Source organism: Takifugu flavidus, chromosome 12, assembly GCF_003711565.1.
Source record: "Takifugu flavidus isolate HTHZ2018 chromosome 12, ASM371156v2, whole genome shotgun sequence".
Taxonomy (NCBI): Eukaryota; Metazoa; Chordata; class Actinopteri; order Tetraodontiformes; family Tetraodontidae; genus Takifugu; species Takifugu flavidus.
In genome coordinates this window covers 6,970,200-6,991,629 of record NC_079531.1, presented here as the reverse complement: position 1 = coordinate 6,991,629, position 21,430 = coordinate 6,970,200, and the positions used below count along the sequence as shown (strand labels likewise).

Genomic DNA, 21,430 nt, shown 5'->3' with positions numbered 1-21,430 from the left:
TGATTCAAGCCCTTTAAATACTTTCAATTATCAATCGCGTCCTTTACGGAGGGAAAAATGGAATTTCACACTGAAGTGCCTGTAAACCTCCACAGCTAATCTGACAGTGCAAGCAGGAATCTTTTATTTTAACACGACTATGTCGACTTTCTTTATGGGGGACACCTCTGAGCAATACCCATATTAACCACTGCGAGGAAGACAAGTTGCAGTGAGGGATCCGGGCCGCCAATAAACGGCAAGGGAAGAAGAACAGCCTAAATATGGCTCTTTAGAAAGTTGGAGCTTTCGGCTGTTAGGCTGGAAAACGCTCTGGATCATTTGGAGGACCACGTAATAAAGAATATTTGTTCTATGATTGGGATGATCATTAACAGACAGAAGACTGTGGCATATCAGAGTAAGCAGAAGGTTTAACGTGTTGAAATGACAACTAAAATCACCAGTAGAGTGAAGCTAGCTAGCTAGCTAGCTAACTAGTGAAAAGTAGAAATGCTTGTTTGTACAGGTTTTTTTTTTAATGTACAGAGTAATAACTGCCACTTATGCTTATTACAGTCTATACAACCGGGGCTGGGCAAAGATGTCAGCGGAGTCTGGTGACTTATGCAGCCCCACAGTTCCACCACCTCCACCTCCACCTGTTTTAGGGGCCCCGGGCCTCTCGGCTTCGGAGTCTAAAAAGAAGCTGTATCAAACCATCGCCAGCAGCAGGAGTGCTGTGGAGGGGGACCACACAGAAGCCTGCTTGCTACTCAGGCAGAGAGAAAGCAGGTGAATCTAACAATCAAACCCAGCAGATTTTCAACATTTCATCCCCAAATATGCTAGAATTCTTTCCTTGTGTGGGATTTCCACCTTCAGCTTTAGAAAGGACCTGCAGTGGGTGCTAGTAAATGCTTACGTGCCTTCCCTCATCCAAGATGGTCCCCAGTAAGTTCAGAAGCTGCACGCTGATGTTTTCATTCGCACCTTCATGCACATTTGAACAAAAAACAGCCTACACAGCAGATCACCTTTAAGTCATTGGCCATCATATTTCTATCCCAATTTAAATCTGTTCTTCTTTTGACTGCCAGATGCGGTTTGGTGGCCCTGTGGATGTCCGCTCACCTCCGGCAGCCGCAGCTCAGCATTGAAATGGAAACCATTGTTCAGACGGCGGTCACCAGGGGCTACACAGCACAGGGTGAAATGTTCTCAGGTAACATCAGTGGGACAGTTTGGAGAATTTGGACATTGTTCAATGTGAAGGGTTTCTTTCTCGGTGTAGAGAAAGCAGAGCTACTCTGAGGCTTTAAATTGTGTTTTCTTTTCTTCAGCTGGAGACATGGCCCTACTAGCAGAGGAGGTTTGTGACTGTAGAGTCCAGCTTCTGTCAGGAGGTCTGAGTGGCAACAACGCTGCTGCCATTGTCACACACCTGTGGCACAAACAGCCTGTTCTCATCCCGAATCCTCCATGGCAAAAAAAAGAATCTCAGCGTTGTTTTTAATCATCTCGGGATTTGAGGACGATAGAGTTCCTTAATGGCACGTACAGATATGATGAAGACTTCAACCATGAGCCGTGCCGGCGTGGGGGTCACAGGGCGCACTGGGCGGTGGCTTCAGGTGAGTCGTGCTCATTTATTCACCAGAGGTTTGTTATGAGTGGTACCTCAGCTCTGAATGTCTCAAATGAGTGCTCATGTGACTGGTCAGTCATAAATGATGACAAACCTGAAACCAGAGAAACATCAGATTACGGGTGTATTCAGGTTTGGACAGTGATTTATTTTTTTTTTTTTTACAGTCCTCCGTTCGCCATTATAATGGATCTGGGGAAAACAGTCAAAATAAAATGTTTTTGGTGAAGAATAATACAGAAACCTCACTGTCATAATGTGCTCCCTGTTCAGGTGTCCTTCTTGGTCTGGAGAAAGGTAGCCTAAGCGACGAGCGCACTCTACCTGACCCCACTCTACCCTGGCTCTCCTCAGTCGCCGACGGTAACCGTGCTTGTCCCATTGATGGCGCCGCGGTTAAAGAGATCTACATCCTGGCGAAGCAGGGTAAAAGCCTTCGCTACCAGCTGTGGACTCTGGACAGCATCATTGAGAGCAACGAGCAGCTAAAGACAATGGATCCACAGAGGGCTCACGATGGGAGCCGGTACGTGGTCCCCGAGGGAGGGGTGGAAGCCGGACTGGCCGGACAGGCAGTGCTGGTCCACACAAGGACACAAAAGCAGAAATGAGTGTACTCGCACTCTTGGGTTTAGCTGTTTCAGAAAAACATTTATAAAATGGTTTCTTGCATTGCTGTTGTGTCTGTTTTTGTGTTTTGTTAAGTTAGAGGTGTACAGCAACATTCTTCTTCCACAATATCACTTAGAACCACACACCCAAGGAGCACTTCTCTGTTCAGTGTCAACGTCTGAGTTTCCCCTGGTGATGGACAACAGCAAGGACAGCAAAGCTTATGATGACATGGTCCAGACCCAAGTTGTAACATAGTTTGAATTTATTGAGTTTGCAGGAAATAAAAGAACAGCCCCTTATAACTCTTACCAGTTTATTACAATCCATGACTAACAAAGCAGTAATCAATATTCCATTTCATTCTGTTTGTCATTCTAATAGAAAACCTAAACTTTAATTAAGAATACAAAAAGGAATCCAGTTTTCTTACTTATAAAACAATAGTATGAAAACCTATTTGTCCCCCCCACCCAGAGGATCGGTGGGTTAAGGTACATAATGCTTTGTAAACATTTTTTTTCTCCCAGTATGTCTTAATTTCCTTTTCTAAATGAATGCTTGAAACACGTGTCAACAGAACTCGTGTAAAAGAAAAAAAAAAAAAAGTAACCACGCACGTGCCTCAACAGTGGTGCTCGACACCGTTCAAAGATGCCTGGAAGATTCAAGGTGGCGTTCAAGCCGATGGAAATCTGGTTATAACGACTAATAAACTAAGGCAGGATTTTTCTTTTTTGCAAACTGCTCTTTGGAAAAAAACAAACCAAAACTGTAGATCAGGGGGAGACTGTCTATCCACGTGATTCTTGCGTGTGACTACTTGCATAAAACACATTAAAAACTTCCAGTTTTGATACAATTGCAGGAAAGTGACACCCCAGAAAAGCCTTAACAGACTGATTTCAGAAGGTAACTCCAGTTTCCTTTAAGCCACAGTGTCGATCATAAAAAAAAATTCAGGTATAAATTCAGAGGAAGATCTCAGACATCTGCATCTGTAAACCTGCAGTTTCCACCCTTTACATACTCCCAGGATCCTCTTCTTTTGTTCAGCGGCTGAGTGAGGACCAGTAGTGCAATAAATTTAAGAAAACATGGCTGCCAAAGCTGCGAACCCTATAGTAAAAATGAAAAAAAATAACAGTAATAATTGCATTATGATACAAAAAAAACCCAATTTGGAATACTTTGTATTACACTTTGGAATTAGGGTGGAACTTTACACTTGGATGGATTCTTTGGAAGAAAAATCAGAAGTCCACTAGGGTGGAATGATTAAACTCTTTAAATAGGCGAGGCACACACTGTAGACCGGGTGAGGCCAAAACAAATAAGCTGAATCAGATAACACCGAGTCTAACGATTGTTTTAGTGTTGTTGAACATTAAAGCTTTAAAGCTTTAAAATTGATAATAACCTCCAAACAATATCTCCCATTACCTAATGCTCCTTTCAGGCTCTATAAAAGGCTTTCAAACCTGTGACTCCAGTTTATCACGGTAAGCATGCTGTGTGCAAGTCTCACCAACAGAGGGAGACATTGCTGAGGAACACGAACGAGGTTAGAGGTCACGGCATGCAGATCCATCGGACCAGACCAGCGGCGATTGTCCATGCGTAACTGCTGTGCACTCAGTTCTCCTTCTCTCCGTCACAACCCCAGCATTGTTCCTTTACAGAACTCCAGTCTCGTTCTGCAAAGTGATTGTTTTCTTCCTGAACAGACACAAGGTCGTCACCAGAAGTCTACAAATGTGTCAGTTTCAGCTCATCTCCCAGCCAGGTTGAGTCTGCCCCTCAAGGCGTCTTTGGGAGCATGCTGCTGAAGATGTCTATGAGGTTGTCCAGTCCCCACAGGTAGCCGTCCTCCCTGTTGCCTTCCACCCAGGCTGTCCTGTGGTCCAAAGTCTGAGGCTCTGGCAGCGGGACCGTCTTCCCAAAGTCGATCATCCACACTCTGGCCTTCCCGGAGGCGTCGTGCACGAAGAGCAAGGAGCTGCCCACGACCTGCGGCGAATGGCATCAACCTTCAGCTCGGCAAGCGGATTTCTTCAGAAATGCTCAAAAACTGCGTCTCACCTCGTGCGTTCTGAAGAACTGTGACTGCTCCAGAACCAAGCGAATTTCCTCAAGCCGCTGCAGGTAGAGTTTCTAAAAAAGACGTTAAAAGTTTCCAGTGGGTAAATACACAGAATATAAATATCTATCTATATCTAACACGGCAAAAATACTTCCTTTTTCCAGTTTCGAAAAATGACCTGAAACTCACCAGAATCTGAGTGTTGCCGCCTACGAAATCTTCCAAAGCCTGCATCACCTGTTCCCTGTTCTTGGTCTTTTTAAAGTTGGTGTTACAAGTTCCATCAGCCTTCTGTAGGAAAGAACAAAATGTCTTACGCTAGTTTAGTTTTCACAGCTCCCTGGAGACAATTATGTCTTTTCCATGGAGGCAGCAGCTGCAGGACGGTCCCTGCTGCTTTCAGCTACATAGAAGTGTATATCAGCTAAATAGCTAATGTGCTATCGCAGCGCGAGTGACCCTCATTCTGCTAAAATAACTGCAGCTGCTTTAAATGTTTCCAGGGCACCATCAGATTTTTCCGGCCATGACTGACGAGCATGCAAATGTGCAGCTCCTGGCAGGAGCTGACCGCCACGCTTGTTTTCATTCCTTAAAAGAACAAACAGTCTCCATTTTGGCTGCACATCTGGATGAAGATTTAAACCGTCTTTAGCGTTTGCACTCCGCTGTTTGGTCTCTCCAGTGGTGGGCAGATAAATATTTACTCGGCGTCGCACGGCGACGGAAAACAGACGCGCCCCCTGACCTTGATGCCTTCGATGCGGAAGCCCAGGGTGGCCGTGGAGCTGAGCGTCTCCCTCCACTGCATGTATCTGGGCTTGAGGATTCCCTGCTGGGCCCGTTCCTCCTCCGTGGGGGCTCCGGGGTCCACCGCCACCATCTTGTCATACATGTCCTTACGCAAGCGTGGACGCTCTCGGGCTTTTTTCAGTTCCTCCTCCAAGTATGTCCTGGAAGTTACGGGCGGAGAGTTTTACATCACTGAACATGGATTTAGTTTCTTTAAACTTGTAATGTCGTTGCATTTCTTAAAACACATGTCTACCTGCTTCCCATCTTGCAGTCCATGATCGAAGGCGAGTCAAACTCGGCCAGCAGGTCATCCATCAGATTATAATCCTGCTCGTCTCTCTGCACGACGCCATAGTAACCGGGCACATAGGGACGCAGCATGTCCTTCATCAGCTTCTCCAGACACTGCTGCTCGCTCTCGCAGTATCGCTTCAGCAGGCGTCCGTACTCGCCGGCCTGGAAGTTGCCTTGAATACCAGGACATGAGACAACATTCACGACGTTAGAACAATGAAACAACCCCGTGAAGATTTTCCGTAACTGTTGTTCACTGCGTACCGGCATGGCCCGCTAGCTGCACCCACGGATAACGCTTCTTGAAGGACACGACAAAGGGGGAGAAGTGGACCATCGTCTTCAACTTGTGCCAGGATTTATTCTGGGAAAGGCACAAAGGCAGAGGAGTCGGCACACAATCGGCACCACAATCATGTGTCTTTTTTAAACCGCTGGGCTTTAATGCAGTCACCATTTGTCAGAATAACACATCCATTAATGTGCACACGTGGACACATACGCACACAAGTGCACACACACCTCAGTAGGCATTGAAGCAAAGCCAGGTGCTCAATGTACATGACAGAAAGCCCATTCATAAAACATTTACCAACCCAGTGGCACGGTGTTAGAATGCAGAACGTGTGTGTGTGTGTGTGATAGTTATCTCTATTGGGAAACACCTGTGCAAGGACAGTGTGAACAGGGACTTTGACGCAAGCATTCTGAGAGGAACACAACATCTATTGATCTATTTGATTTGAACTCTGTGTGGGTGTGTCTCTGTGTGTGACCGTGTGGTTATCACATTGTTGCATCACAGAAAACAGGGTCATGGAAAAATAAAATGTACATTACGATCGAGCAACCCTTTAAAAAAGTGTTCAAATCAGTGTTCAACAGTAACAAAAAGATACAAACAGGAAAAATGGGAGCAATAAAATGTACAAGGACAAGAGGCTATAACAATAAAACTAATCTTTTTATAAGCCGGCGCTGTTTGCCTGCGCTACAGTACCTGGGCCCTGTTTACATGCAGGACTATTATCGGTTCTCTCATCACAGGCATTCTTTCCACAGCTGCTCTGGTGAAACTCTGTCACAATAAAACAGTCTCCGTGAGCGCGCACACGCACACACACGCGCGCGTGTGCGTAACACACCTCTAACGGAAACTGTGGGTTTGTGTTTAACTTGGAAGATAAAAACATGATGTATTTGAGTTTAAGGGGCGCTGCTTTGTTGAAGATAATCTTTGCGACTGTCTTTGTGGGCAAAGGGTCGAGGTGCGAATACACGAGGTAGAATGCAACACTATTTGCACTAACATGAACAATGCATCTTTTTTTCCATCCATTTTTTTTAGCCAGGACACCACCACTGGACAGCAACAGTCCTGCTGCGCCTGCTCTCAAATAACACCAATTCAAAGCAGGAAAAACAGGAAATTTGTCTAGATCTTGCATTAGAACATGTTCGCACCGCTGAGCTGCGATGGGGTTTTAGGATTCCTATTAACAGCTCCGGGGAACAAAGAAATCCCAACTTTCTTAAGCTCCCCCGAGACTTGTGCCACTTTCATGACCCTGACGCGACCTCTGTTTCAGAACAGCGAACAATTACGGAAAAAAGATGGGCAGCATGTCCACAGACTTACAACAGGACTCAGCAACTTGCAACGTGAGACAATTTCCTGTTACGCAGCTTCTGGTTGCAGATGTTGAACCCTCTGCACAATCGGCCACTTCAGACCTTTCTTCTTTTCCAACTATTGGCTGTGAATCGGCTTTAAACATCCCGCCTCCGCCCTCCAATATCCTTATTCATGCACACTTGCATACCTTCTCAGTCATCTGCACCTCTTTAAATCATCCTCATGAGAGATAACCGTCCCCTTTTAGAACGGCTGTCAAAGTGCAGCAGTAAAGGCTAAGAGTCTGAAGTTCAACACAGATAAGACCGTATGAAACACCGGTTAGGACCCAGCATCAGCTTTTAATTTTATTCTATGCAAATGAGCTGTTTTTCCACAATCAGACAACAGAATTGGACACCCCATGTCCTGTCCTCATGGCTCCGGGCCCTCTCTCACCTGAATAAAGTGTCCTGTCACAGCCAGAGGTTCTGCTAGATGTGAATCAGGAAACGCAGAGAACCACCTATGTTAAAACAGCCATTTCATCGTCTCTCCGCGGCCCACGCGCCGAGGATTCACCTCTGACAGCCTTCGCCTTCAGCCTCGCTGCTGCCTTTTAAATAACTCTTATACAGCAACCAGAACGGGTCCGCTGGGTTTTCCCAGTTTAGTTTCAGCCTCTACATTCTAATCCTGCCAATGTTGACGGCTCCACTGTTCTCCGAATCAAACATGGGTGGTTTCTGCATCCCACCAATGAAAGAGACCATGTGAGCGATGTAAATCTGGATAATCAAGTACGCCAGTCTTATTAAATACTTTCTCTAAAACAGTGAAAGCAGTTTATTGGTGGTGCAGCGTCGCTGCCTTTCACCGAGCAAACTTATTTAACTCCACATCTTACCTGGTGAACTGAGCCACGGCGGAAGAGGAGGGAGGTGCGAATAAGAGCACTGGAAACTAGCGGGACCACCCGGTACCATCAGTGTGGGAGACCCTCTGTTGGACGTGCGTGTCCCTCTGTAGATCATACCTCCATAATCATCTATTCACTTCCTCAACAGACTCCACTGTTAGCTCTTAGCTTCGCTCTGTCAACTGGGATTTGTGTTGCTTGGTAAATAATCCCCTCCGGTCATAAGCTCATACCGTTTTCTACGGGGAAGGGAAGGGGGGGTGCTCTGACCCATATCCATCATTCCAATTGTTAATAAAGTCATCGTGCACCAGGTGACCCCGCTTGAACCAACTCCCTTGTGGCTTCATCACCTAAAAGTCGCCTCCTCTACCCCCCACCCCCACTTCAAGCCTTCATACTTCTCCATCTCTCATCCATCTAATTCTCAAAAGGCCAATCCACAGCTCCAAAAACAAGCCAATCTGCTTCCAGACTGGAAGCGTGGGGTTGGGATGACAGGGCTTCCCGTAGCATATGAGTACTCCCCTTTTGTCTGCATGATAAATTCCTCATAGCTTCCAAAGGTGTGTGTGTGTGTGTGTGTGTGTGTGTGAGTGAGTGAGAGAGAAAGTGAACCTGTTGGACGACTATCTACAGGATAAGCTACAGGAGTGACTACACGCTGTATTTGCACATTAAAATGCAGATGTTTTATCATATTTGTAGGAAAGCCTTCGTAATTGGTGGCCTTTTTGGGTTTGTTCCACGTTGGATTGTCAAAAACCAGCAATCTATGTCAAAGGTGATCTCTGTGCATACACGCCACTTAACATTGAAACAGCTGACACTGTAGGTTTACATTGTATTTTGATTTAAAAACTCCAGCGGTGAGGAATAAGAGAGAAGTGCGCGGCTAAAGAAGCGAGCGTGCAACGTGGGAGGGATGTGTGGGCCTCTGTGTAACCGTTGCCACAGATGACAAGTGAGCAGCTGGGGCACGCGTGGCGCCTACATTTGCTCTGAGAAGCGACAGTAATGGTCACAATTTGGCTTCACGTTTAAAGCCGCCGACGCCTCGCCCCCTCGGGCAAAATCTCTTCTCTGCCCTTCGAGGCTGCTGGCTGAGCTCAATTTATAAGATGTTGTACGAGGTATTTTTTGGAGACATTCCACAGCAGCCAAAAATTTAATTTAAAAAACTTCATTTATATAATGCACGACTGGGGAAAGAGAACAAGACGAGGAAGAAGAAGAAGAGAAAAAAAAGGCACCATATATGGCAAAGAAGTCGCCTAGCAACTGGCTCTGCCCGCAGCCCAATTTTCCATGACACACTCAGAGCTGCGTATGCAAGGTGGCATAGCAAGCGCGTGTGTGTGAGACTGTAAGTATGCATGTTTGAGCAAGTATCTGCTCACGTCACAGTGCACAAATTGTACCTGGACTGACTGGGAGCGGAGAGTACAGCCACAACAGAGCCAGCGAGAAACAAACACACCCTGGAGCTTATGACTGAAATGTTTTCACAGCGAGGAGAAAGAACGCTCATTAGACACATTTCATATCAGAGAGCACACAACAGGTTCTCACACACACACAAAACAGCAGCAAGTGCAACTCAAGTTGCTTTTTGCACATGAAAGCCTGGAAATTGCAATATCCAATAGAAGACACGATAATGGGATGAGTGAGTGTATATTTTCAGCGTTGAAGCGCCAACTACATCAGAAGTAACTAATTTTTATCTACAAAGGCAACTGCTACTATAGAAACACTACACGTGTCCACCCGAGACAAAAAAGTTGCTAATTTATGCATTTATCGAGTGTAACTTGGCTTTTACTGTACTGAGTTAGGTAAACACAGAACTGGCTAATGCTAAATTAGCTCATAATGAAGCAAAAGACTGCTGAAAAGCTGTATTATGAAATTATCCTTACAAATCATTATTAGTTTCACTTCTGTTCCAAAAATTGTTTATAATAAGCACCAAATAAGATGATGATAAGGGTTGATTGGGAGGATCGATGTCGAAACGCAGGCCTCAAGGGCTGCGATCCATCTGGGTTTTTGACCCACCAGGTTGACAACATTCACCTGGGATCCCAGTTGCTGGGGTAAAAAGCCACTGGGGGGGGGCGGAAAAACCAGCACACCCGTTTTTGACCAGCTCCATGTCCAGCGGAGACATCCTGTTTTTAAGACGTGTCATTCCAGGCGTTTACAGGGGGGAGGACGGTGCCTCAAAGCCTCCTGACTGGAGGGGAGGACGCTTCCTCCATGGAAACTAATACTGGAGAGGAAAAATTGACATCCTAGGGGTGGAAACAGACCTTCTGCGACGTCTTCAGCACAGGAACTTTACACAGCCGGAGCTGTAAATGTAATGGGATGACGAATATTTCAACCATTTGTTTGAAATGCGTGTACATTGGGCTACGTGGGGCCACGTGATCATGAGTCACGGCGCTAAAAAGCAAAGATTGAGGGAGGGGAGGGAAACAAAAAGCTCTATTGTTTCCTAATTATTGTTCATTGTATTTTAGTGGTGTCAACCTTGAAGGCTTTCAACACTAATATCCATTTCCAAATGAGCCCACTTTGTAAGCCTTTATAATGCACCATTTTGGCAATGAACTGGCTTTATCATTTCCACGTTTCTAACTAATGTTACCAGTTGCTCAAACTCTGCCGCCAGACTGGGTGATGTGGACTGGTGTGTTATTTTCATGATTTTTCATTTACTTTGCATGTCAGTGTGATGTCCTAATGTGTCCCCAACAGGATTAACCAAAACAACATTTCAACCGTGATGTTGTGAAATTAAATGCACTCACCCCTGACCCTTCGTCCGGGCTACACAGGGACCTGGCCGGGGACAGGCTGGACTCGATGTCGCTCCCGGTGAAGTCGTCTTCGGATTCCTCGAAGGACGATGCGGAGGACAGGCCGATGGAGGAGGAGTTGGACAGCTTCCTCGGGGAGCGCATCAGCGCCGGGGACCCCCCGCAGCCGCTGTCCGAACACGGGGACTCGTCATCCCCGTGAGAGTCCAGGCACGACCCGGTGGTGAGCTCCGTTCGGGCGCCCAGCAGAATCGGAGGCTCCTGGGAGGGGGTCGGGCTTGGATCCCGAGTTATGATGAGTTTCGGGATAGTTCCGGGGAAACTTTGACCCGTTGCGGGTCCGCCACCGGCCTGATCGGTGCGCTCCGGTCCCTCGCAGGAGTCGTCCGGGGAGAGGGAAACGCCGCCGCCGCACTCGATCTTTGTCATTTTAGCTTCGGCTCGACCATCCGCCAACAAGTTTTCGCTGTTGTCCTGATCCGGGGCCGAGCTAGCCGAACTCGGGGCAGTCCCTGTTACTCCTCCAGAGTCAGGCACAACAGGATCCCGGCTGTCCCCCCCCAGTGGCTGGTCTTCCATGGCAGGAGGGTCCGATGCATTGTCCTCTCTCGCGTGTCCGGGCTCCTCACAGCCCGCAGCGCTGACTTCAGCGGTCAGTGTCTCCAAACCGGCCGCATCGGACGGACCGGCCGCGGTCCGTGGGCTCACAGTGGGACCGATCTCTTCGGTTTCGGGCTCGGGCGGTACCTCCGAACGGACCGCCGATACCGCGAACGTCGATACAACCTCGTCCCTCGGCAACTTTCCTGTTCTGGGGTCGCGGGGCGTCGTTGGACCGCCGGCGTCGCTCTCACAACCCGCTTCTGCGCCACTCGACTCTCGCTTTCTTCGTCCCAAACACGACAGCACGTTGTTTTTCATCGGATTCCTTTTCCTATCCTGGCCGCGACGTTTCTCTTTGCTCCCGCGTCTGCCGATGCGGAGCCTCTTAGCTCTCTCGCCCGCTTTCCATTTCGCTCTGACGGAGGCGTCGGCGGTGTGCGACAGCTCCGATGGAGATTGGCCCATCCCGCATTCCGTAGTAGTAAACCTTCGTCTACCAGTGACCCAGACACACCCTCAAATACTGCTTTTGAAACAGCATTTACTGTGACTTACAGTGTACAGTAAGGCATTAATCACGCATCCTCCACTTCTGGGAAATCATTCGTTTGTCCATTTTTATCCCACGTCGGAATCTGCGAGAACAAACACTCCCGTCAACAATGGTGCCAGATCACACGCGTAAAGCACCTACAGTTTCACTAACGGGGCCACTTTAAGGGCCAACGCGAGTTTACGAGGCCATGCAAGTCATTAGAGGAATTGATTCAATCAAGCCGAGGCGAAATTCAGGTGCAATGAAACGAATTCACGTGAAAGAAAGAAAAAGAAGGTATTTGACTGGTTTTAGGTAGTTTGTCAATGTAATACTGCCCCTCTGTGGCTGGACGGTAAGCACACTCTTGCCCCATTTAAACAGCGGTCTCCACATTCATTCGGTTCAGAACAAACACAAAAATATACATATAAACAGACCACACTTTTGTGTAACTCAATAAGTCCAACTGATGCTCTAGAAGACCAGATTTCAATCAGAGTTTCTTATTAAGGAATCTGATTATTTTACAAGTCATTTAGCGTTGATTTTAGAACTAAAATTAAAGCAAGACAAAATTAAAAGTAAAATCCGGTCGGAATAAAATCATAAATGGAAAAGCTGATAAATTCAAAGGTTATTTGTGAACAAAATCAAGCCCAGTGCAAGGCATGCAAATAGCCACCATTTCAATGTCAAATAAATAAGTTTCCTACCATAAATGGGCTTTTGAACCATGGGCTTATGAACAAGATGTTCAGGCGCATTCCTGTCGCTTTTGTTCTCTAAACTGAGTGTCTTCACTGTCGCAGCGCCCAGTCATCGTGCTGCAATGAAAGAAGTGCTCACATTGAGGAAACGAGACAGGAAGGACAACAATGGAAAAAAACAGCTAACACCGCACCAGACACATCATACTCCGTTTCATGCTTGAGTAAATAAAACCATCAGTAGTCATTAATTATGACTCATAACGGGGTAAAATATTGACAATCGACTGCCGAAATGGGTAACTTTAAACACCTGCACAGTTTGTGACACGTGCTTAATGGAAATGTGTCGAATGTTTTGCATTTGCATTCTCCATTTAGAAACGGTCCGTTTTCGCTAAAATTTGTCCATATAAACAGAGCAGGTGCTGACGAAGCTGCTGATGAAAGTAATAAGCAAAGAGAACTTTTAAATTTGAAATATTCCAGTCAAAAAGGATGAGTGCCTTCACATGTGCGCGGAAACTTAACGTCACGAATTGTTTGACTACTGAAAGTAGACCACACAATTCTTCCTTTATTTGACATTTTATTCTACTTGACATTTATTCAATTATTTCTCTTATGACAGCCATAAAATGACGCTTTTAAAACGTGTAATCCTTGTCCCATTGGAATTTCAGTGGTAAATTAAAAAAAATGCAAATAAGGATGCAATGAGACATCATAAATAGTGTTTTTTTTCTCTCTGTGTTTAAATATTGTAGCACTTTACGAAACGCGCTCAGTATTAATTTTGGAACAGCTGGCTCTCCGTAGATACGGAAGTACCGCTAATGAACGACCAAGGACCGGCGTGACATTCAGCGGGTTGTCAGTGGTTGGGTAAAAGGAGTATCTTGACCACCCTGTTTCCTACGCAACCATCGTCAAAATGAGAGTGCTGAAAACCGGCTTGTCTTTAGCAAAAATACCTCTTTTGTCAACACGGAGCGTCACGAGTAAAAAGGTAATGTGAGGTAACATGAAGGGTCTGTGGTATTGCACAATCGGTAAACAAGAGCAATATTAATGAGAAGATCGTTTCTCTCCCGTTGAATCTGACAGGTGCTCATCAACAGTTGCCGGACATGCTCCTCTGGCATCGTCCCTAATGAGAGGATCCGCAACATCGGGATTTCAGCCCACATCGACTCGGGGAAGACCACCCTGACCGAGCGCATCCTCTACTACACCGGCAGAATAGCACAGATTCACGAGGTGACCCTTCTGATCATGCCTGCTTCATCTGGGTTCTCGAAACCGTTGCACATGAAGTCCAAATCCTTTAACTTCTAGCTCTTCAGACGGCTGTGATCTGACTGAATGAGAGCCTGCACAGACAACTTGCAGTCAAGTTTGCACAGTTGTGCAAGCATTCATGGGCCGTTGTGCTCTGTGACTTGTAGGTGAAAGGAAAGGATGGTGTTGGAGCCACTATGGACTCCATGGAGCTGGAGAGACAGAGAGGCATCACCATCCAGTCGGCTGCTACCTACACCATGTGGAAAAATCACAATATCAACATCATTGACACACCAGGTACCAAACCTTGTTCTCAACATTGAGCTGTTGGGAACCATAAGGTCCTTGATTATGGTTTGTGTTCTTTTAGGTCAGAAAATGAATGGATCTATAATGAAAATGAAACCATGACATTAAAATATCCGCTTTTGTTGTCCTAATGTTTACCTTTGGCGTACAGGTCACGTGGACTTCACCATCGAGGTGGAGCGAGCGCTGCGCGTCTTGGACGGGGCTGTGCTGGTTCTGTGCGCGGTGGGAGGAGTCCAGTGTCAGACCATGACGGTGAACAGGCAGATGAAGCGCTACAATGTCCCGTTCCTCACCTTCATCAACAAGCTGGACCGCATGGGTTCCAACCCCAATCGAGCCTTGCAACAGATGAGGTTTGGCACCCTGACAGCAGACGACATTCTATAGATTGACACTGACGGCACTCTTTACTTGAACCTCACACTCTGAAATTTCTGTGCAGTACGAGAACAGCTTTTAATACCTTCAGAAATTTGGATTTTGAAGTGCATTTTCTGACTATTGCCGCTGCAGAATGAAGTTTTCTCCTTCCTATATTTTGTTCACTTCAGAACTAAACTGAACCACAACGCAGCGTTTGTGAGCATCCCCATGGGCCTGGAGTCAAAAATGCGCGGCATCATTGACCTTGTAGAGGAGCGGAGCTTGTACTTTGAAGGGACCTTTGGGTAAGGATTCTTATATGGAGCAAAATCACAGTGACAAACCCACTTTCTGACATCGTGAAAGTGAGTTACTGTCTTCACTTGCCATCCTAATAGATTTGAATTCCTGTGTATTTAATGCGGTCATTCTTAAGCAGCAACAAGAGAGAAATATCACTGAAGTCATCAAATTAAACAAACAGCCATTTTAAAAAAAAATAAAAAAAATGTGTCACTAGTTCAAAGACATCTTCCTCTCCTCAGTCAGAATCTCCGCTATGATGAGATCCCGGCAGATTTCCGTGCCGAGGCTGCAGACCGGAGGCAGGAGTTGGTGGAGTGTGTGGCTAATGCTGATGAAGCCCTGGGAGAGATGTTCTTGGAGGAAAAGGTTCCAACTATTGCCGACTTAAAGGTTTGTTTCTTCAATACACAATATGTGGGTGAGCCGTCCTATCAAAATTCAATTGAAGTGTCACCCAGCTTGGATTTACAATACCACTGGTTCGTAATAACGTTACATCACAAGCTAACTAAAGCTCACGCAGCCACTATCAGCGTCTGTATCTACGCATCAGTCATAAACTACAGTAAAGTACAATTAATGCAGGATTGGAAGATGCTGATCTGTGCTTCAGTGTTCAGGTAATCTTCAACATAATTGAAGCTTTGTTACCTTCTCTCCTCCCTTTGTTGTGTTTTCATCCACATTCTGAGCTTGGATGGAGGTGAAATGCCCACTGTGTGGGTGGGACATAGACAGGATGCTTGATATTCCTAAAAGTTTGACTATCAAGCCTTAAATTCAAACAGACGTGTGTGTTTCTGAAGAACATGATCAGCTTCTCACCTACACCCGCCCTGTTGCCAGGCTGCCATTCGTCGGGCTACAGTACAGAGGCTCTTCACGCCAGTGTTGGTGGGCACGGCGCTGAAGAACAAAGGGGTGCAGCCTCTCTTGGACGCTGCCCTGGATTATCTGCCGAATCCCACGGAAGTCAAAAACTACGCTATACTCAACAAAGTGTGAGTGTGAAATTCCGTTTTGGACTTAATCCACAGACAGTAGTGGGATGTAAACGTCTCTGTAACTGTGACAGTGAGGACAAAGAAAGCTCAAAGATTTTAATGGATCCTACACGGGACGCTACGAACCCCTTTGTTGGCCTTGCCTTCAAGCTGGAGGTAATGTTCTTTTACATTTTGCAATGTTCCTTGCCAGGGTGATAGATTAGTCATGCTGCACTGTTTCCTGTGGCTTTTTTTAACAGGCTGGGCGTTTTGGCCAGTTGACGTACGTGCGGGTCTACCAGGGGTGTCTAAAGAAAGGAGAATACATCTACAACACACGCACAAGCAAGAAAGTGCGCATTCAGAGGCTCGTGCGTCTCCACGCCGACCAGATGGAGGTGAGAATAAACTGACAAAGACATCAGAGCTCACAAGTTGTCATCTTTGGTTTGCAGCTCAAATGTCAGATGACGGAGCCAAATGAGGTTTTAAAGTTCCTGTTTAGAACCGGTCAAGTGTAAAAAGCCACACCACATCCTCTGTGAAAGCAGAATAGTTATGCTTCCAATCAAAAACATGAAACTTTTTTCCATTTTAGGATGTAGAAGAGGTTTATTCAGGAGATATTTGCGCTCTTTTTGGGGTCGACTGCGCGAGCGGAGACACTTTTACATCCAAGACCAACTCCGACCTCTCCATGGTGAGCAGATAGTCAGGAATCATGCTCATTTCAACATGTTTTGGAATCATTTGTCCACATCTCTGAGAGGGAAGAATAATCCTGCCGTATATTCATCCAACAGGAGTCAATTCATGTCCCCGAGCCTGTCATTTCCATGGCGATCAAACCTTCCAACAAGGTTCTAACATACTTCAGTTTATACCGTAGATAAAAAGCCGACCTTCCTCTACTAAGTCCAAGATTTATTACTTTGCCTCTTGCCAGAATGATCAAGATAAATTCTCCAAAGGAATTAACCGATTCACCAAAGAAGATCCGACCTTTAGAGTGCACTTTGACACAGAGAGCAGAGAAACCATCATCTCGGGCATGGGCGAACTCCACCTGGAAATCTACTCTCAGGTGAGTCGCTTCAGCACGAGCTCGTCACTTCCTGTTGTTTGAACCAGAGCCTCTTCTCTTTGACATGGCTGGCCAGCTATAAACGTCTCGGATATGATCTAACGGGCATGTCCTGTTTTTTTTCTGCCCCCTGCATGTTTTGTGTCATCTCAGAGGATGGAGAGAGAATACAACTGTCCTTGTGAGATGGGGAAGCCGAAAGTGGCGTTCAGAGAGACGATCACCAGTCCTGTACCGTAAGTGTTGATGTTTACACCTTTTATTTTAGCTTAAACACACAATGTGTTACAAAAGAAGCATAGAGTCATATATTAGTGCATTTATAAACACGTTTCCATTATATGAGTTTGGTTTCTGGTGAATAATAGCCCGTCGGATCATTGCCGTGAAGATATATTGGTCCTCCTGGAACTGAACATAAGTTGTGAGAATCACAACATTGTTTTGTGACGGACGGCAGCGGGTTTTAGTCTGTTTTCAGAGGTTTTTCACACTCGTGACAGTGTGGCAGCTGCTCCATCTGCAGCACTTTAACTCCCTCTGAAGGAGACCAGGTGAAGAGCAGCTTCCAGCGAGGGATTTCCTGTCAGAAAAACTGCGTCACACTTACTGGATTTAGAGTTAATCGTAATGTACAGCTGCAATTCTTGTAAGGCGTATGAGAAGATCAGTGATTTTAATTATTTAGGGTGAAAATAAGGCTCTGTTTTCAAGTAGAATTTAAAAACTGGTTACCTGGGACACCATGTCGTGCAGCAGGACGAGACTTTCAAACTTGATAACATCGTCGTCACTCTGCTGCAGGAGGGGAAAAGCAAAGAAGGAAATTAGAATCTCTTTTATCAGGCTGTAAATATTTCTTTTTTTAATCCATCAGTGCGACATAAAGTGAATAAATCAAGTAAAGCATTCGCCAGCACTATTATTATACTAGCATAATCAGTACTGCAAACATCTGTTCTACAGTTTTAGAGCTCATTTTGAGGATTTTTTGGGGGGGTCTGGATGAAATTGAAAGAAGTGATTTTTCTGTTTTTCGTGTGAAAACTGTGCACTTGACTGGATTGAAAAGCATTTATTTGGTTACCGTGCCCCTGCTATTGAGCGCAGGTGACCTACCAGCTGTGTGATATTAGCCACTTGAGCCATGTTGTACAGTGTGTCTTCTGTGGATTCGTTCAGCATGACGAAGCTGGAGGCCACAATGCCCAGGTGCCACAGTGGCTTCGTGTCAGGCTCCATGTGACCGTATCGATCTGTCAGCGTGTTATAGGGGGTTTTATCCATCGCCGTCACATTGTTTAGATAAAAACAGCACAGACGCGTTTTAATCCCACCTACCAGGCAGGTCGTGGGCCGACAGCAGGCTTTGGTTTGTCTTGTACTGCTGAAAAAGGGCCTCCTCTTGGTCTAGAGTGTTGTTTTTGATCAGCTCCTTGCAGGATACCTCAACCTGGGCCGGTGTACGTTCCTCTCCTTTAGCAAAGAATACCTCTGCAGAACAGTTCTCTGTGGCCTGTGTTGGGTACACAGAGCAAAGGTGTTTCTTTTTTATTTGGATAAAGGTCCTCAGACCTGTTCGGCCTTAACCAGAAACTATTCATCTACATGAGTGAAATGTGTGTTTGAAAGCTGCTTTTGTTCCTTGATGTGAGCCTTTTTTTCTTACGTTGCTGATCAGCTCGTGTACCAAGAGCTCCAGCTGGTATTTTCTCCCAGAGTCAGCTGTATCCTTAAAAAAAAGAAAATTATTAAATGCCAATAATGTTTAATAATTTCTTTGCCTGGAATGGGACAAAATAACAGACCTGTGCATTGCCACTGAAGACCTTCTGCAGCCCAAACAGCCTGTAGGGGGAGCCGTAGTGGGCAGTGAGGTAGTGTTGGACCACTTTGGCTGCCCTCTGTGCAGGGTAGTGATTAGGATTCAGCTCGCCGGATGCCATCAGATGCTCTTCCGCCTCTTCTTCCTTTAAGACTTTCTGGCACACCAGACACAAGAGCAGGAATGGTGAAAAGAACGGGACTAACCGTCGCGAACAGGGATTGGTTCAACCTAAAAGCTCCTGGAGGACTTTGAACCACAGGTGTCTGCAGTGTGGGGCGGTTTCTCAACCGGAACGACTTGGTTTATCTGGAAAAGTGCGACCTTTCCACTTACATGCTTCCCTTCCCACTTTTGTCAAGTTGATTTTTTTCTTCCTGTTTAAACAAACGCTTTGGAGGTTGTGCAAACCCCGACATTGATGGGTCATTAGCTAATCTGCTCTTGCTGGTAACCCGAAACCTCAAACACCCCCCACCCACCCACCACCCACCCAGGTAGAAACTGACCTGACGTTCAGTCTCGGCTCCACTTCATGCAACAGGCAGATTACTTCCCTCTTCCTCTGACAACTCTGCTCTTTGAGGACTGCCCCTTTTACTCTTAAAGACACAGAACTCTCTTCTGTGAATTCCCACCCCAGTGTTTGAGTCCGCTTTCCAAAAACAGCTGTTCAGGTGTCAGATATGCTGTTATTCTTCATCTGACAGCGCTGGAATTTGTCTCTTGTATCCCTCATTCCAACATGTTTAAATAAAAAATGGGACTGTTACTTATTTTTATTTATTTTTTTAGGTTTAACTTCACTCATAAGAAACAGACAGGTGGCTCTGGCCAGTACGGGAAGGTCATCGGAGTTCTTGAGCCTCTTGATGCGGAGCATTGCACCAAGCTGGAGTTTGAAGACCAGACCGTTGGAACAAACATCCCCAAGCAGTTCATACCAGCTATTGAAAAGGTTTGTTTTCCCAACCCCGGAAAAACAACATTATAATGCTCTGTGCAGACTACTAGACTGTCTTTCTTCATTTTATTTCTTCCCATCATGCCGCAGGGTTTCTTGGAGGCCTGTGAGAAAGGACCCCTTTGTGGCCACAGGATCTCAGGGGTCAGATTCCTCCTGGAAGACGGAGCCCACCACATGGTGGATTCCAATGAAATCGCCTTCGTCCGTGCGGGGGAAGGTGCCGTCAAACAAGGTGTGGTGGTCTCTACCATCCCTGACCGCTGGTGGCTTCACTTTATATTTGCGACGGATTTATTTAATTTCTGGCGCTCTGTGTTCTCAGCCATGGAAAAGGCCAGCAGCATCATCCTGGAGCCAATTATGTCCGTGGAGATTGTGGCTCCTCAGGAATTTCAGGGGACGGTGATCGCTGGCGTGAACCGCCGACACGGCATCATCACAGGACAAGATGGTGCGGAGGGATACTTCACGCTGTACGCTGATGTGAGTCCAGCTGCCGCTTTGATGGAGCTCATGAACGCACTCTTCTGGGTTGCGTCATTTCTCACTCTTCATCTTCGTTTGTTTGGCAGATTCCACTAAATGACATGTTCGGCTACTCCACAGAGCTGCGCTCCTGTACTGAGGTAACGTTCATTTGGATCAAATTGTGCAACGATCGGATGATTTCAGCTTTTTTTTTGCTGAGCATCTGTTTCTTACGTCAGGAAGAGGGACTTAAAGTTCTGCTGGAAAGTGTTCTGATCTCCATCTCTTCTGGCACTCTGTTTTCAGGGAAAGGGGGAGTACACCATGGAATACAGCAGGTATCAGCCCTGCCTGCCAGCCACGCAGGAGGAACTCATCCACAAGTATTTGGAAGCTACAGGTCAGCTGCCCGCAAAGAAGAACAAGTGGAAGAGCTGAGGAGTTTCACCATCCCTTCGCCCTTTTATGTTGTCAACTGGATTAATCTGTGGAGCTGTTACCGAAGTTCAATACTGACTTTTATCATAGCCCATCTGAAATATATTTATTACCTTAATTTTATCACAATTTGACCTTTTGGTGTTTCAGCTAAACTGCGGCCGGTGTGGAAAGCTCAGATTTACTTGAGCTTGAGCTTTTGTACTATGTACAGATCAGAAATAATGATTGCAACCAAGACCCACATTTTAGAAGCAGGCTCTTTTTTTCAATTTTTTTCAGTCAACTCTACTGTTCGTCAACCGGTAGAATCACTTGCAAAACCCATTCTTACCTCTCCAGACACATGCGTTTTCTCTGCACTTCCAAGGAGACTGTCGGGCTGAGACGGCCCGTCCGCCGCATCGGTCGGGGTGGTGGTGGTCACATTATTGTCCCCAGTTACCCCACTGATCACAACCAGAGCAAAGATGATCCTTAGACTCATCGTCATGTGCTTTAAAACTCCGATGTCAGTCAAATAAAAGAAGAGCGTTGTGCCAAAGAGCACATGGAGGGTAATGGCCTTCCTGCCTGCAGTTACGTAAGAGAGAGGGGAGGAGAAGCAGATAGGAGAGAATGTCCAGATCCCGTCTTCCTGTTTACTTTTGGTCCTTTTATCTAAACAAACTGATTAGTTTTATCTGGCTCTGCTTTTTGTAAGAGATCGCGCCACCTGTCAGCGCCTGAATATTTGCAGTGGTTCTCGAAGTAGTTCGTGTTTGTGAAGTGGCTAA

General features: G+C 46.1%; 4 protein-coding genes across 5 annotated transcripts; 2 read left to right on the top strand and 2 right to left on the bottom strand.

Moving 5' to 3' along the window:
- Positions 1-66: 66 nt before the first annotated feature.
- Positions 67-2,299, top strand: actmap (actin maturation protease). Its single transcript, XM_057050763.1, has 7 exons — positions 67-400; positions 559-774; positions 865-933; positions 1,080-1,204; positions 1,323-1,452; positions 1,543-1,613; positions 1,901-2,299. Exons 2-7 carry the CDS (start codon positions 584-586, stop codon positions 2,236-2,238), a joined length of 924 nt encoding a protein of 307 aa, XP_056906743.1. The 5' UTR covers positions 67-400; positions 559-583; the 3' UTR covers positions 2,239-2,299.
- A 187-nt stretch (positions 2,300-2,486) lies between these two features.
- On the bottom strand, positions 2,487-12,766 carry itpkcb (inositol-trisphosphate 3-kinase Cb). Its single transcript, XM_057050756.1, has 8 exons — positions 12,628-12,766; positions 10,765-12,011; positions 5,676-5,775; positions 5,371-5,584; positions 5,071-5,275; positions 4,512-4,613; positions 4,322-4,393; positions 2,487-4,249 (listed from the first exon to the last, which is right to left on the bottom strand). Exons 2-8 carry the CDS (start codon positions 11,839-11,841, stop codon positions 4,040-4,042), a joined length of 1,980 nt encoding a protein of 659 aa, XP_056906736.1. The 5' UTR covers positions 11,842-12,011; positions 12,628-12,766; the 3' UTR covers positions 2,487-4,039.
- A 162-nt stretch (positions 12,767-12,928) lies between these two features.
- gfm1 (G elongation factor, mitochondrial 1) lies at positions 12,929-20,900 on the top strand. Its single transcript, XM_057050755.1, has 18 exons — positions 12,929-13,630; positions 13,729-13,881; positions 14,070-14,202; positions 14,366-14,570; positions 14,769-14,885; positions 15,126-15,276; positions 15,733-15,887; positions 15,962-16,046; positions 16,133-16,270; positions 16,471-16,572; positions 16,676-16,732; positions 16,819-16,956; positions 17,110-17,192; positions 19,577-19,739; positions 19,836-19,980; positions 20,071-20,231; positions 20,321-20,374; positions 20,523-20,900. The coding sequence occupies exons 1-18, from the start codon at positions 13,556-13,558 to the stop codon at positions 20,652-20,654; spliced, it is 2,247 nt and encodes a 748-aa protein (XP_056906735.1). The 5' UTR covers positions 12,929-13,555; the 3' UTR covers positions 20,655-20,900.
- On the bottom strand, positions 17,189-21,257 carry lxn (latexin). Of its 2 annotated transcripts, none has more exons than XM_057050764.1 (7): positions 20,989-21,257; positions 18,765-18,938; positions 18,626-18,688; positions 18,298-18,472; positions 18,076-18,212; positions 17,692-17,754; positions 17,189-17,539 (listed from the first exon to the last, which is right to left on the bottom strand). In XM_057050764.1, exons 1-7 carry the CDS (start codon positions 21,145-21,147, stop codon positions 17,423-17,425), a joined length of 888 nt encoding a protein of 295 aa, XP_056906744.1. In that variant the 5' UTR covers positions 21,148-21,257; the 3' UTR covers positions 17,189-17,422. The 2 variants fall into 2 exon arrangements, with proteins under 2 accessions (XP_056906744.1, XP_056906745.1); XM_057050765.1 differs by lacking the exon at positions 20,989-21,257 and adding an exon at positions 19,291-19,371.
- Positions 21,258-21,430: the final 173 nt, after the last annotated feature.

Coding starts and splice junctions, on each gene's coding strand:
- actmap (XM_057050763.1), top strand. CDS start 584: ATGTCAGCGGAGTCTGGTGACTTATGCAGCCCCACAGTTCCACCACCT. Junction 775..864: donor CTCAGGCAGAGAGAAAGCAG/GTGAATCTAACA, acceptor TTCCACCTTCAG/CTTTAGAAAGGACCTGCAGT. Junction 1,614..1,900: donor GCACTGGGCGGTGGCTTCAG/GTGAGTCGTGCT, acceptor CTCCCTGTTCAG/GTGTCCTTCTTGGTCTGGAG.
- itpkcb (XM_057050756.1), bottom strand. CDS start 11,841: ATGGGCCAATCTCCATCGGAGCTGTCGCACACCGCCGACGCCTCCGTC. Junction 5,776..10,764: donor GCCCGGACGAAGGGTCAGGG/GTGAGTGCATTT, acceptor TGCCTTTCCCAG/AATAAATCCTGGCACAAGTT. Junction 4,394..4,511: donor GCGGCAACACTCAGATTCTG/GTGAGTTTCAGG, acceptor CGTCTTTTTTAG/AAACTCTACCTGCAGCGGCT.
- gfm1 (XM_057050755.1), top strand. CDS start 13,556: ATGAGAGTGCTGAAAACCGGCTTGTCTTTAGCAAAAATACCTCTTTTG. Junction 13,631..13,728: donor GGAGCGTCACGAGTAAAAAG/GTAATGTGAGGT, acceptor TGAATCTGACAG/GTGCTCATCAACAGTTGCCG. Junction 15,888..15,961: donor TACGCTATACTCAACAAAGT/GTGAGTGTGAAA, acceptor TAACTGTGACAG/TGAGGACAAAGAAAGCTCAA.
- lxn (XM_057050764.1), bottom strand. CDS start 21,147: ATGACGATGAGTCTAAGGATCATCTTTGCTCTGGTTGTGATCAGTGGG. Junction 18,689..18,764: donor TCTTCAGTGGCAATGCACAG/GTCTGTTATTTT, acceptor CTTTTTTTTAAG/GATACAGCTGACTCTGGGAG. Junction 17,755..18,075: donor TGGCTAATATCACACAGCTG/GTAGGTCACCTG, acceptor CCCCTCCTGCAG/CAGAGTGACGACGATGTTAT.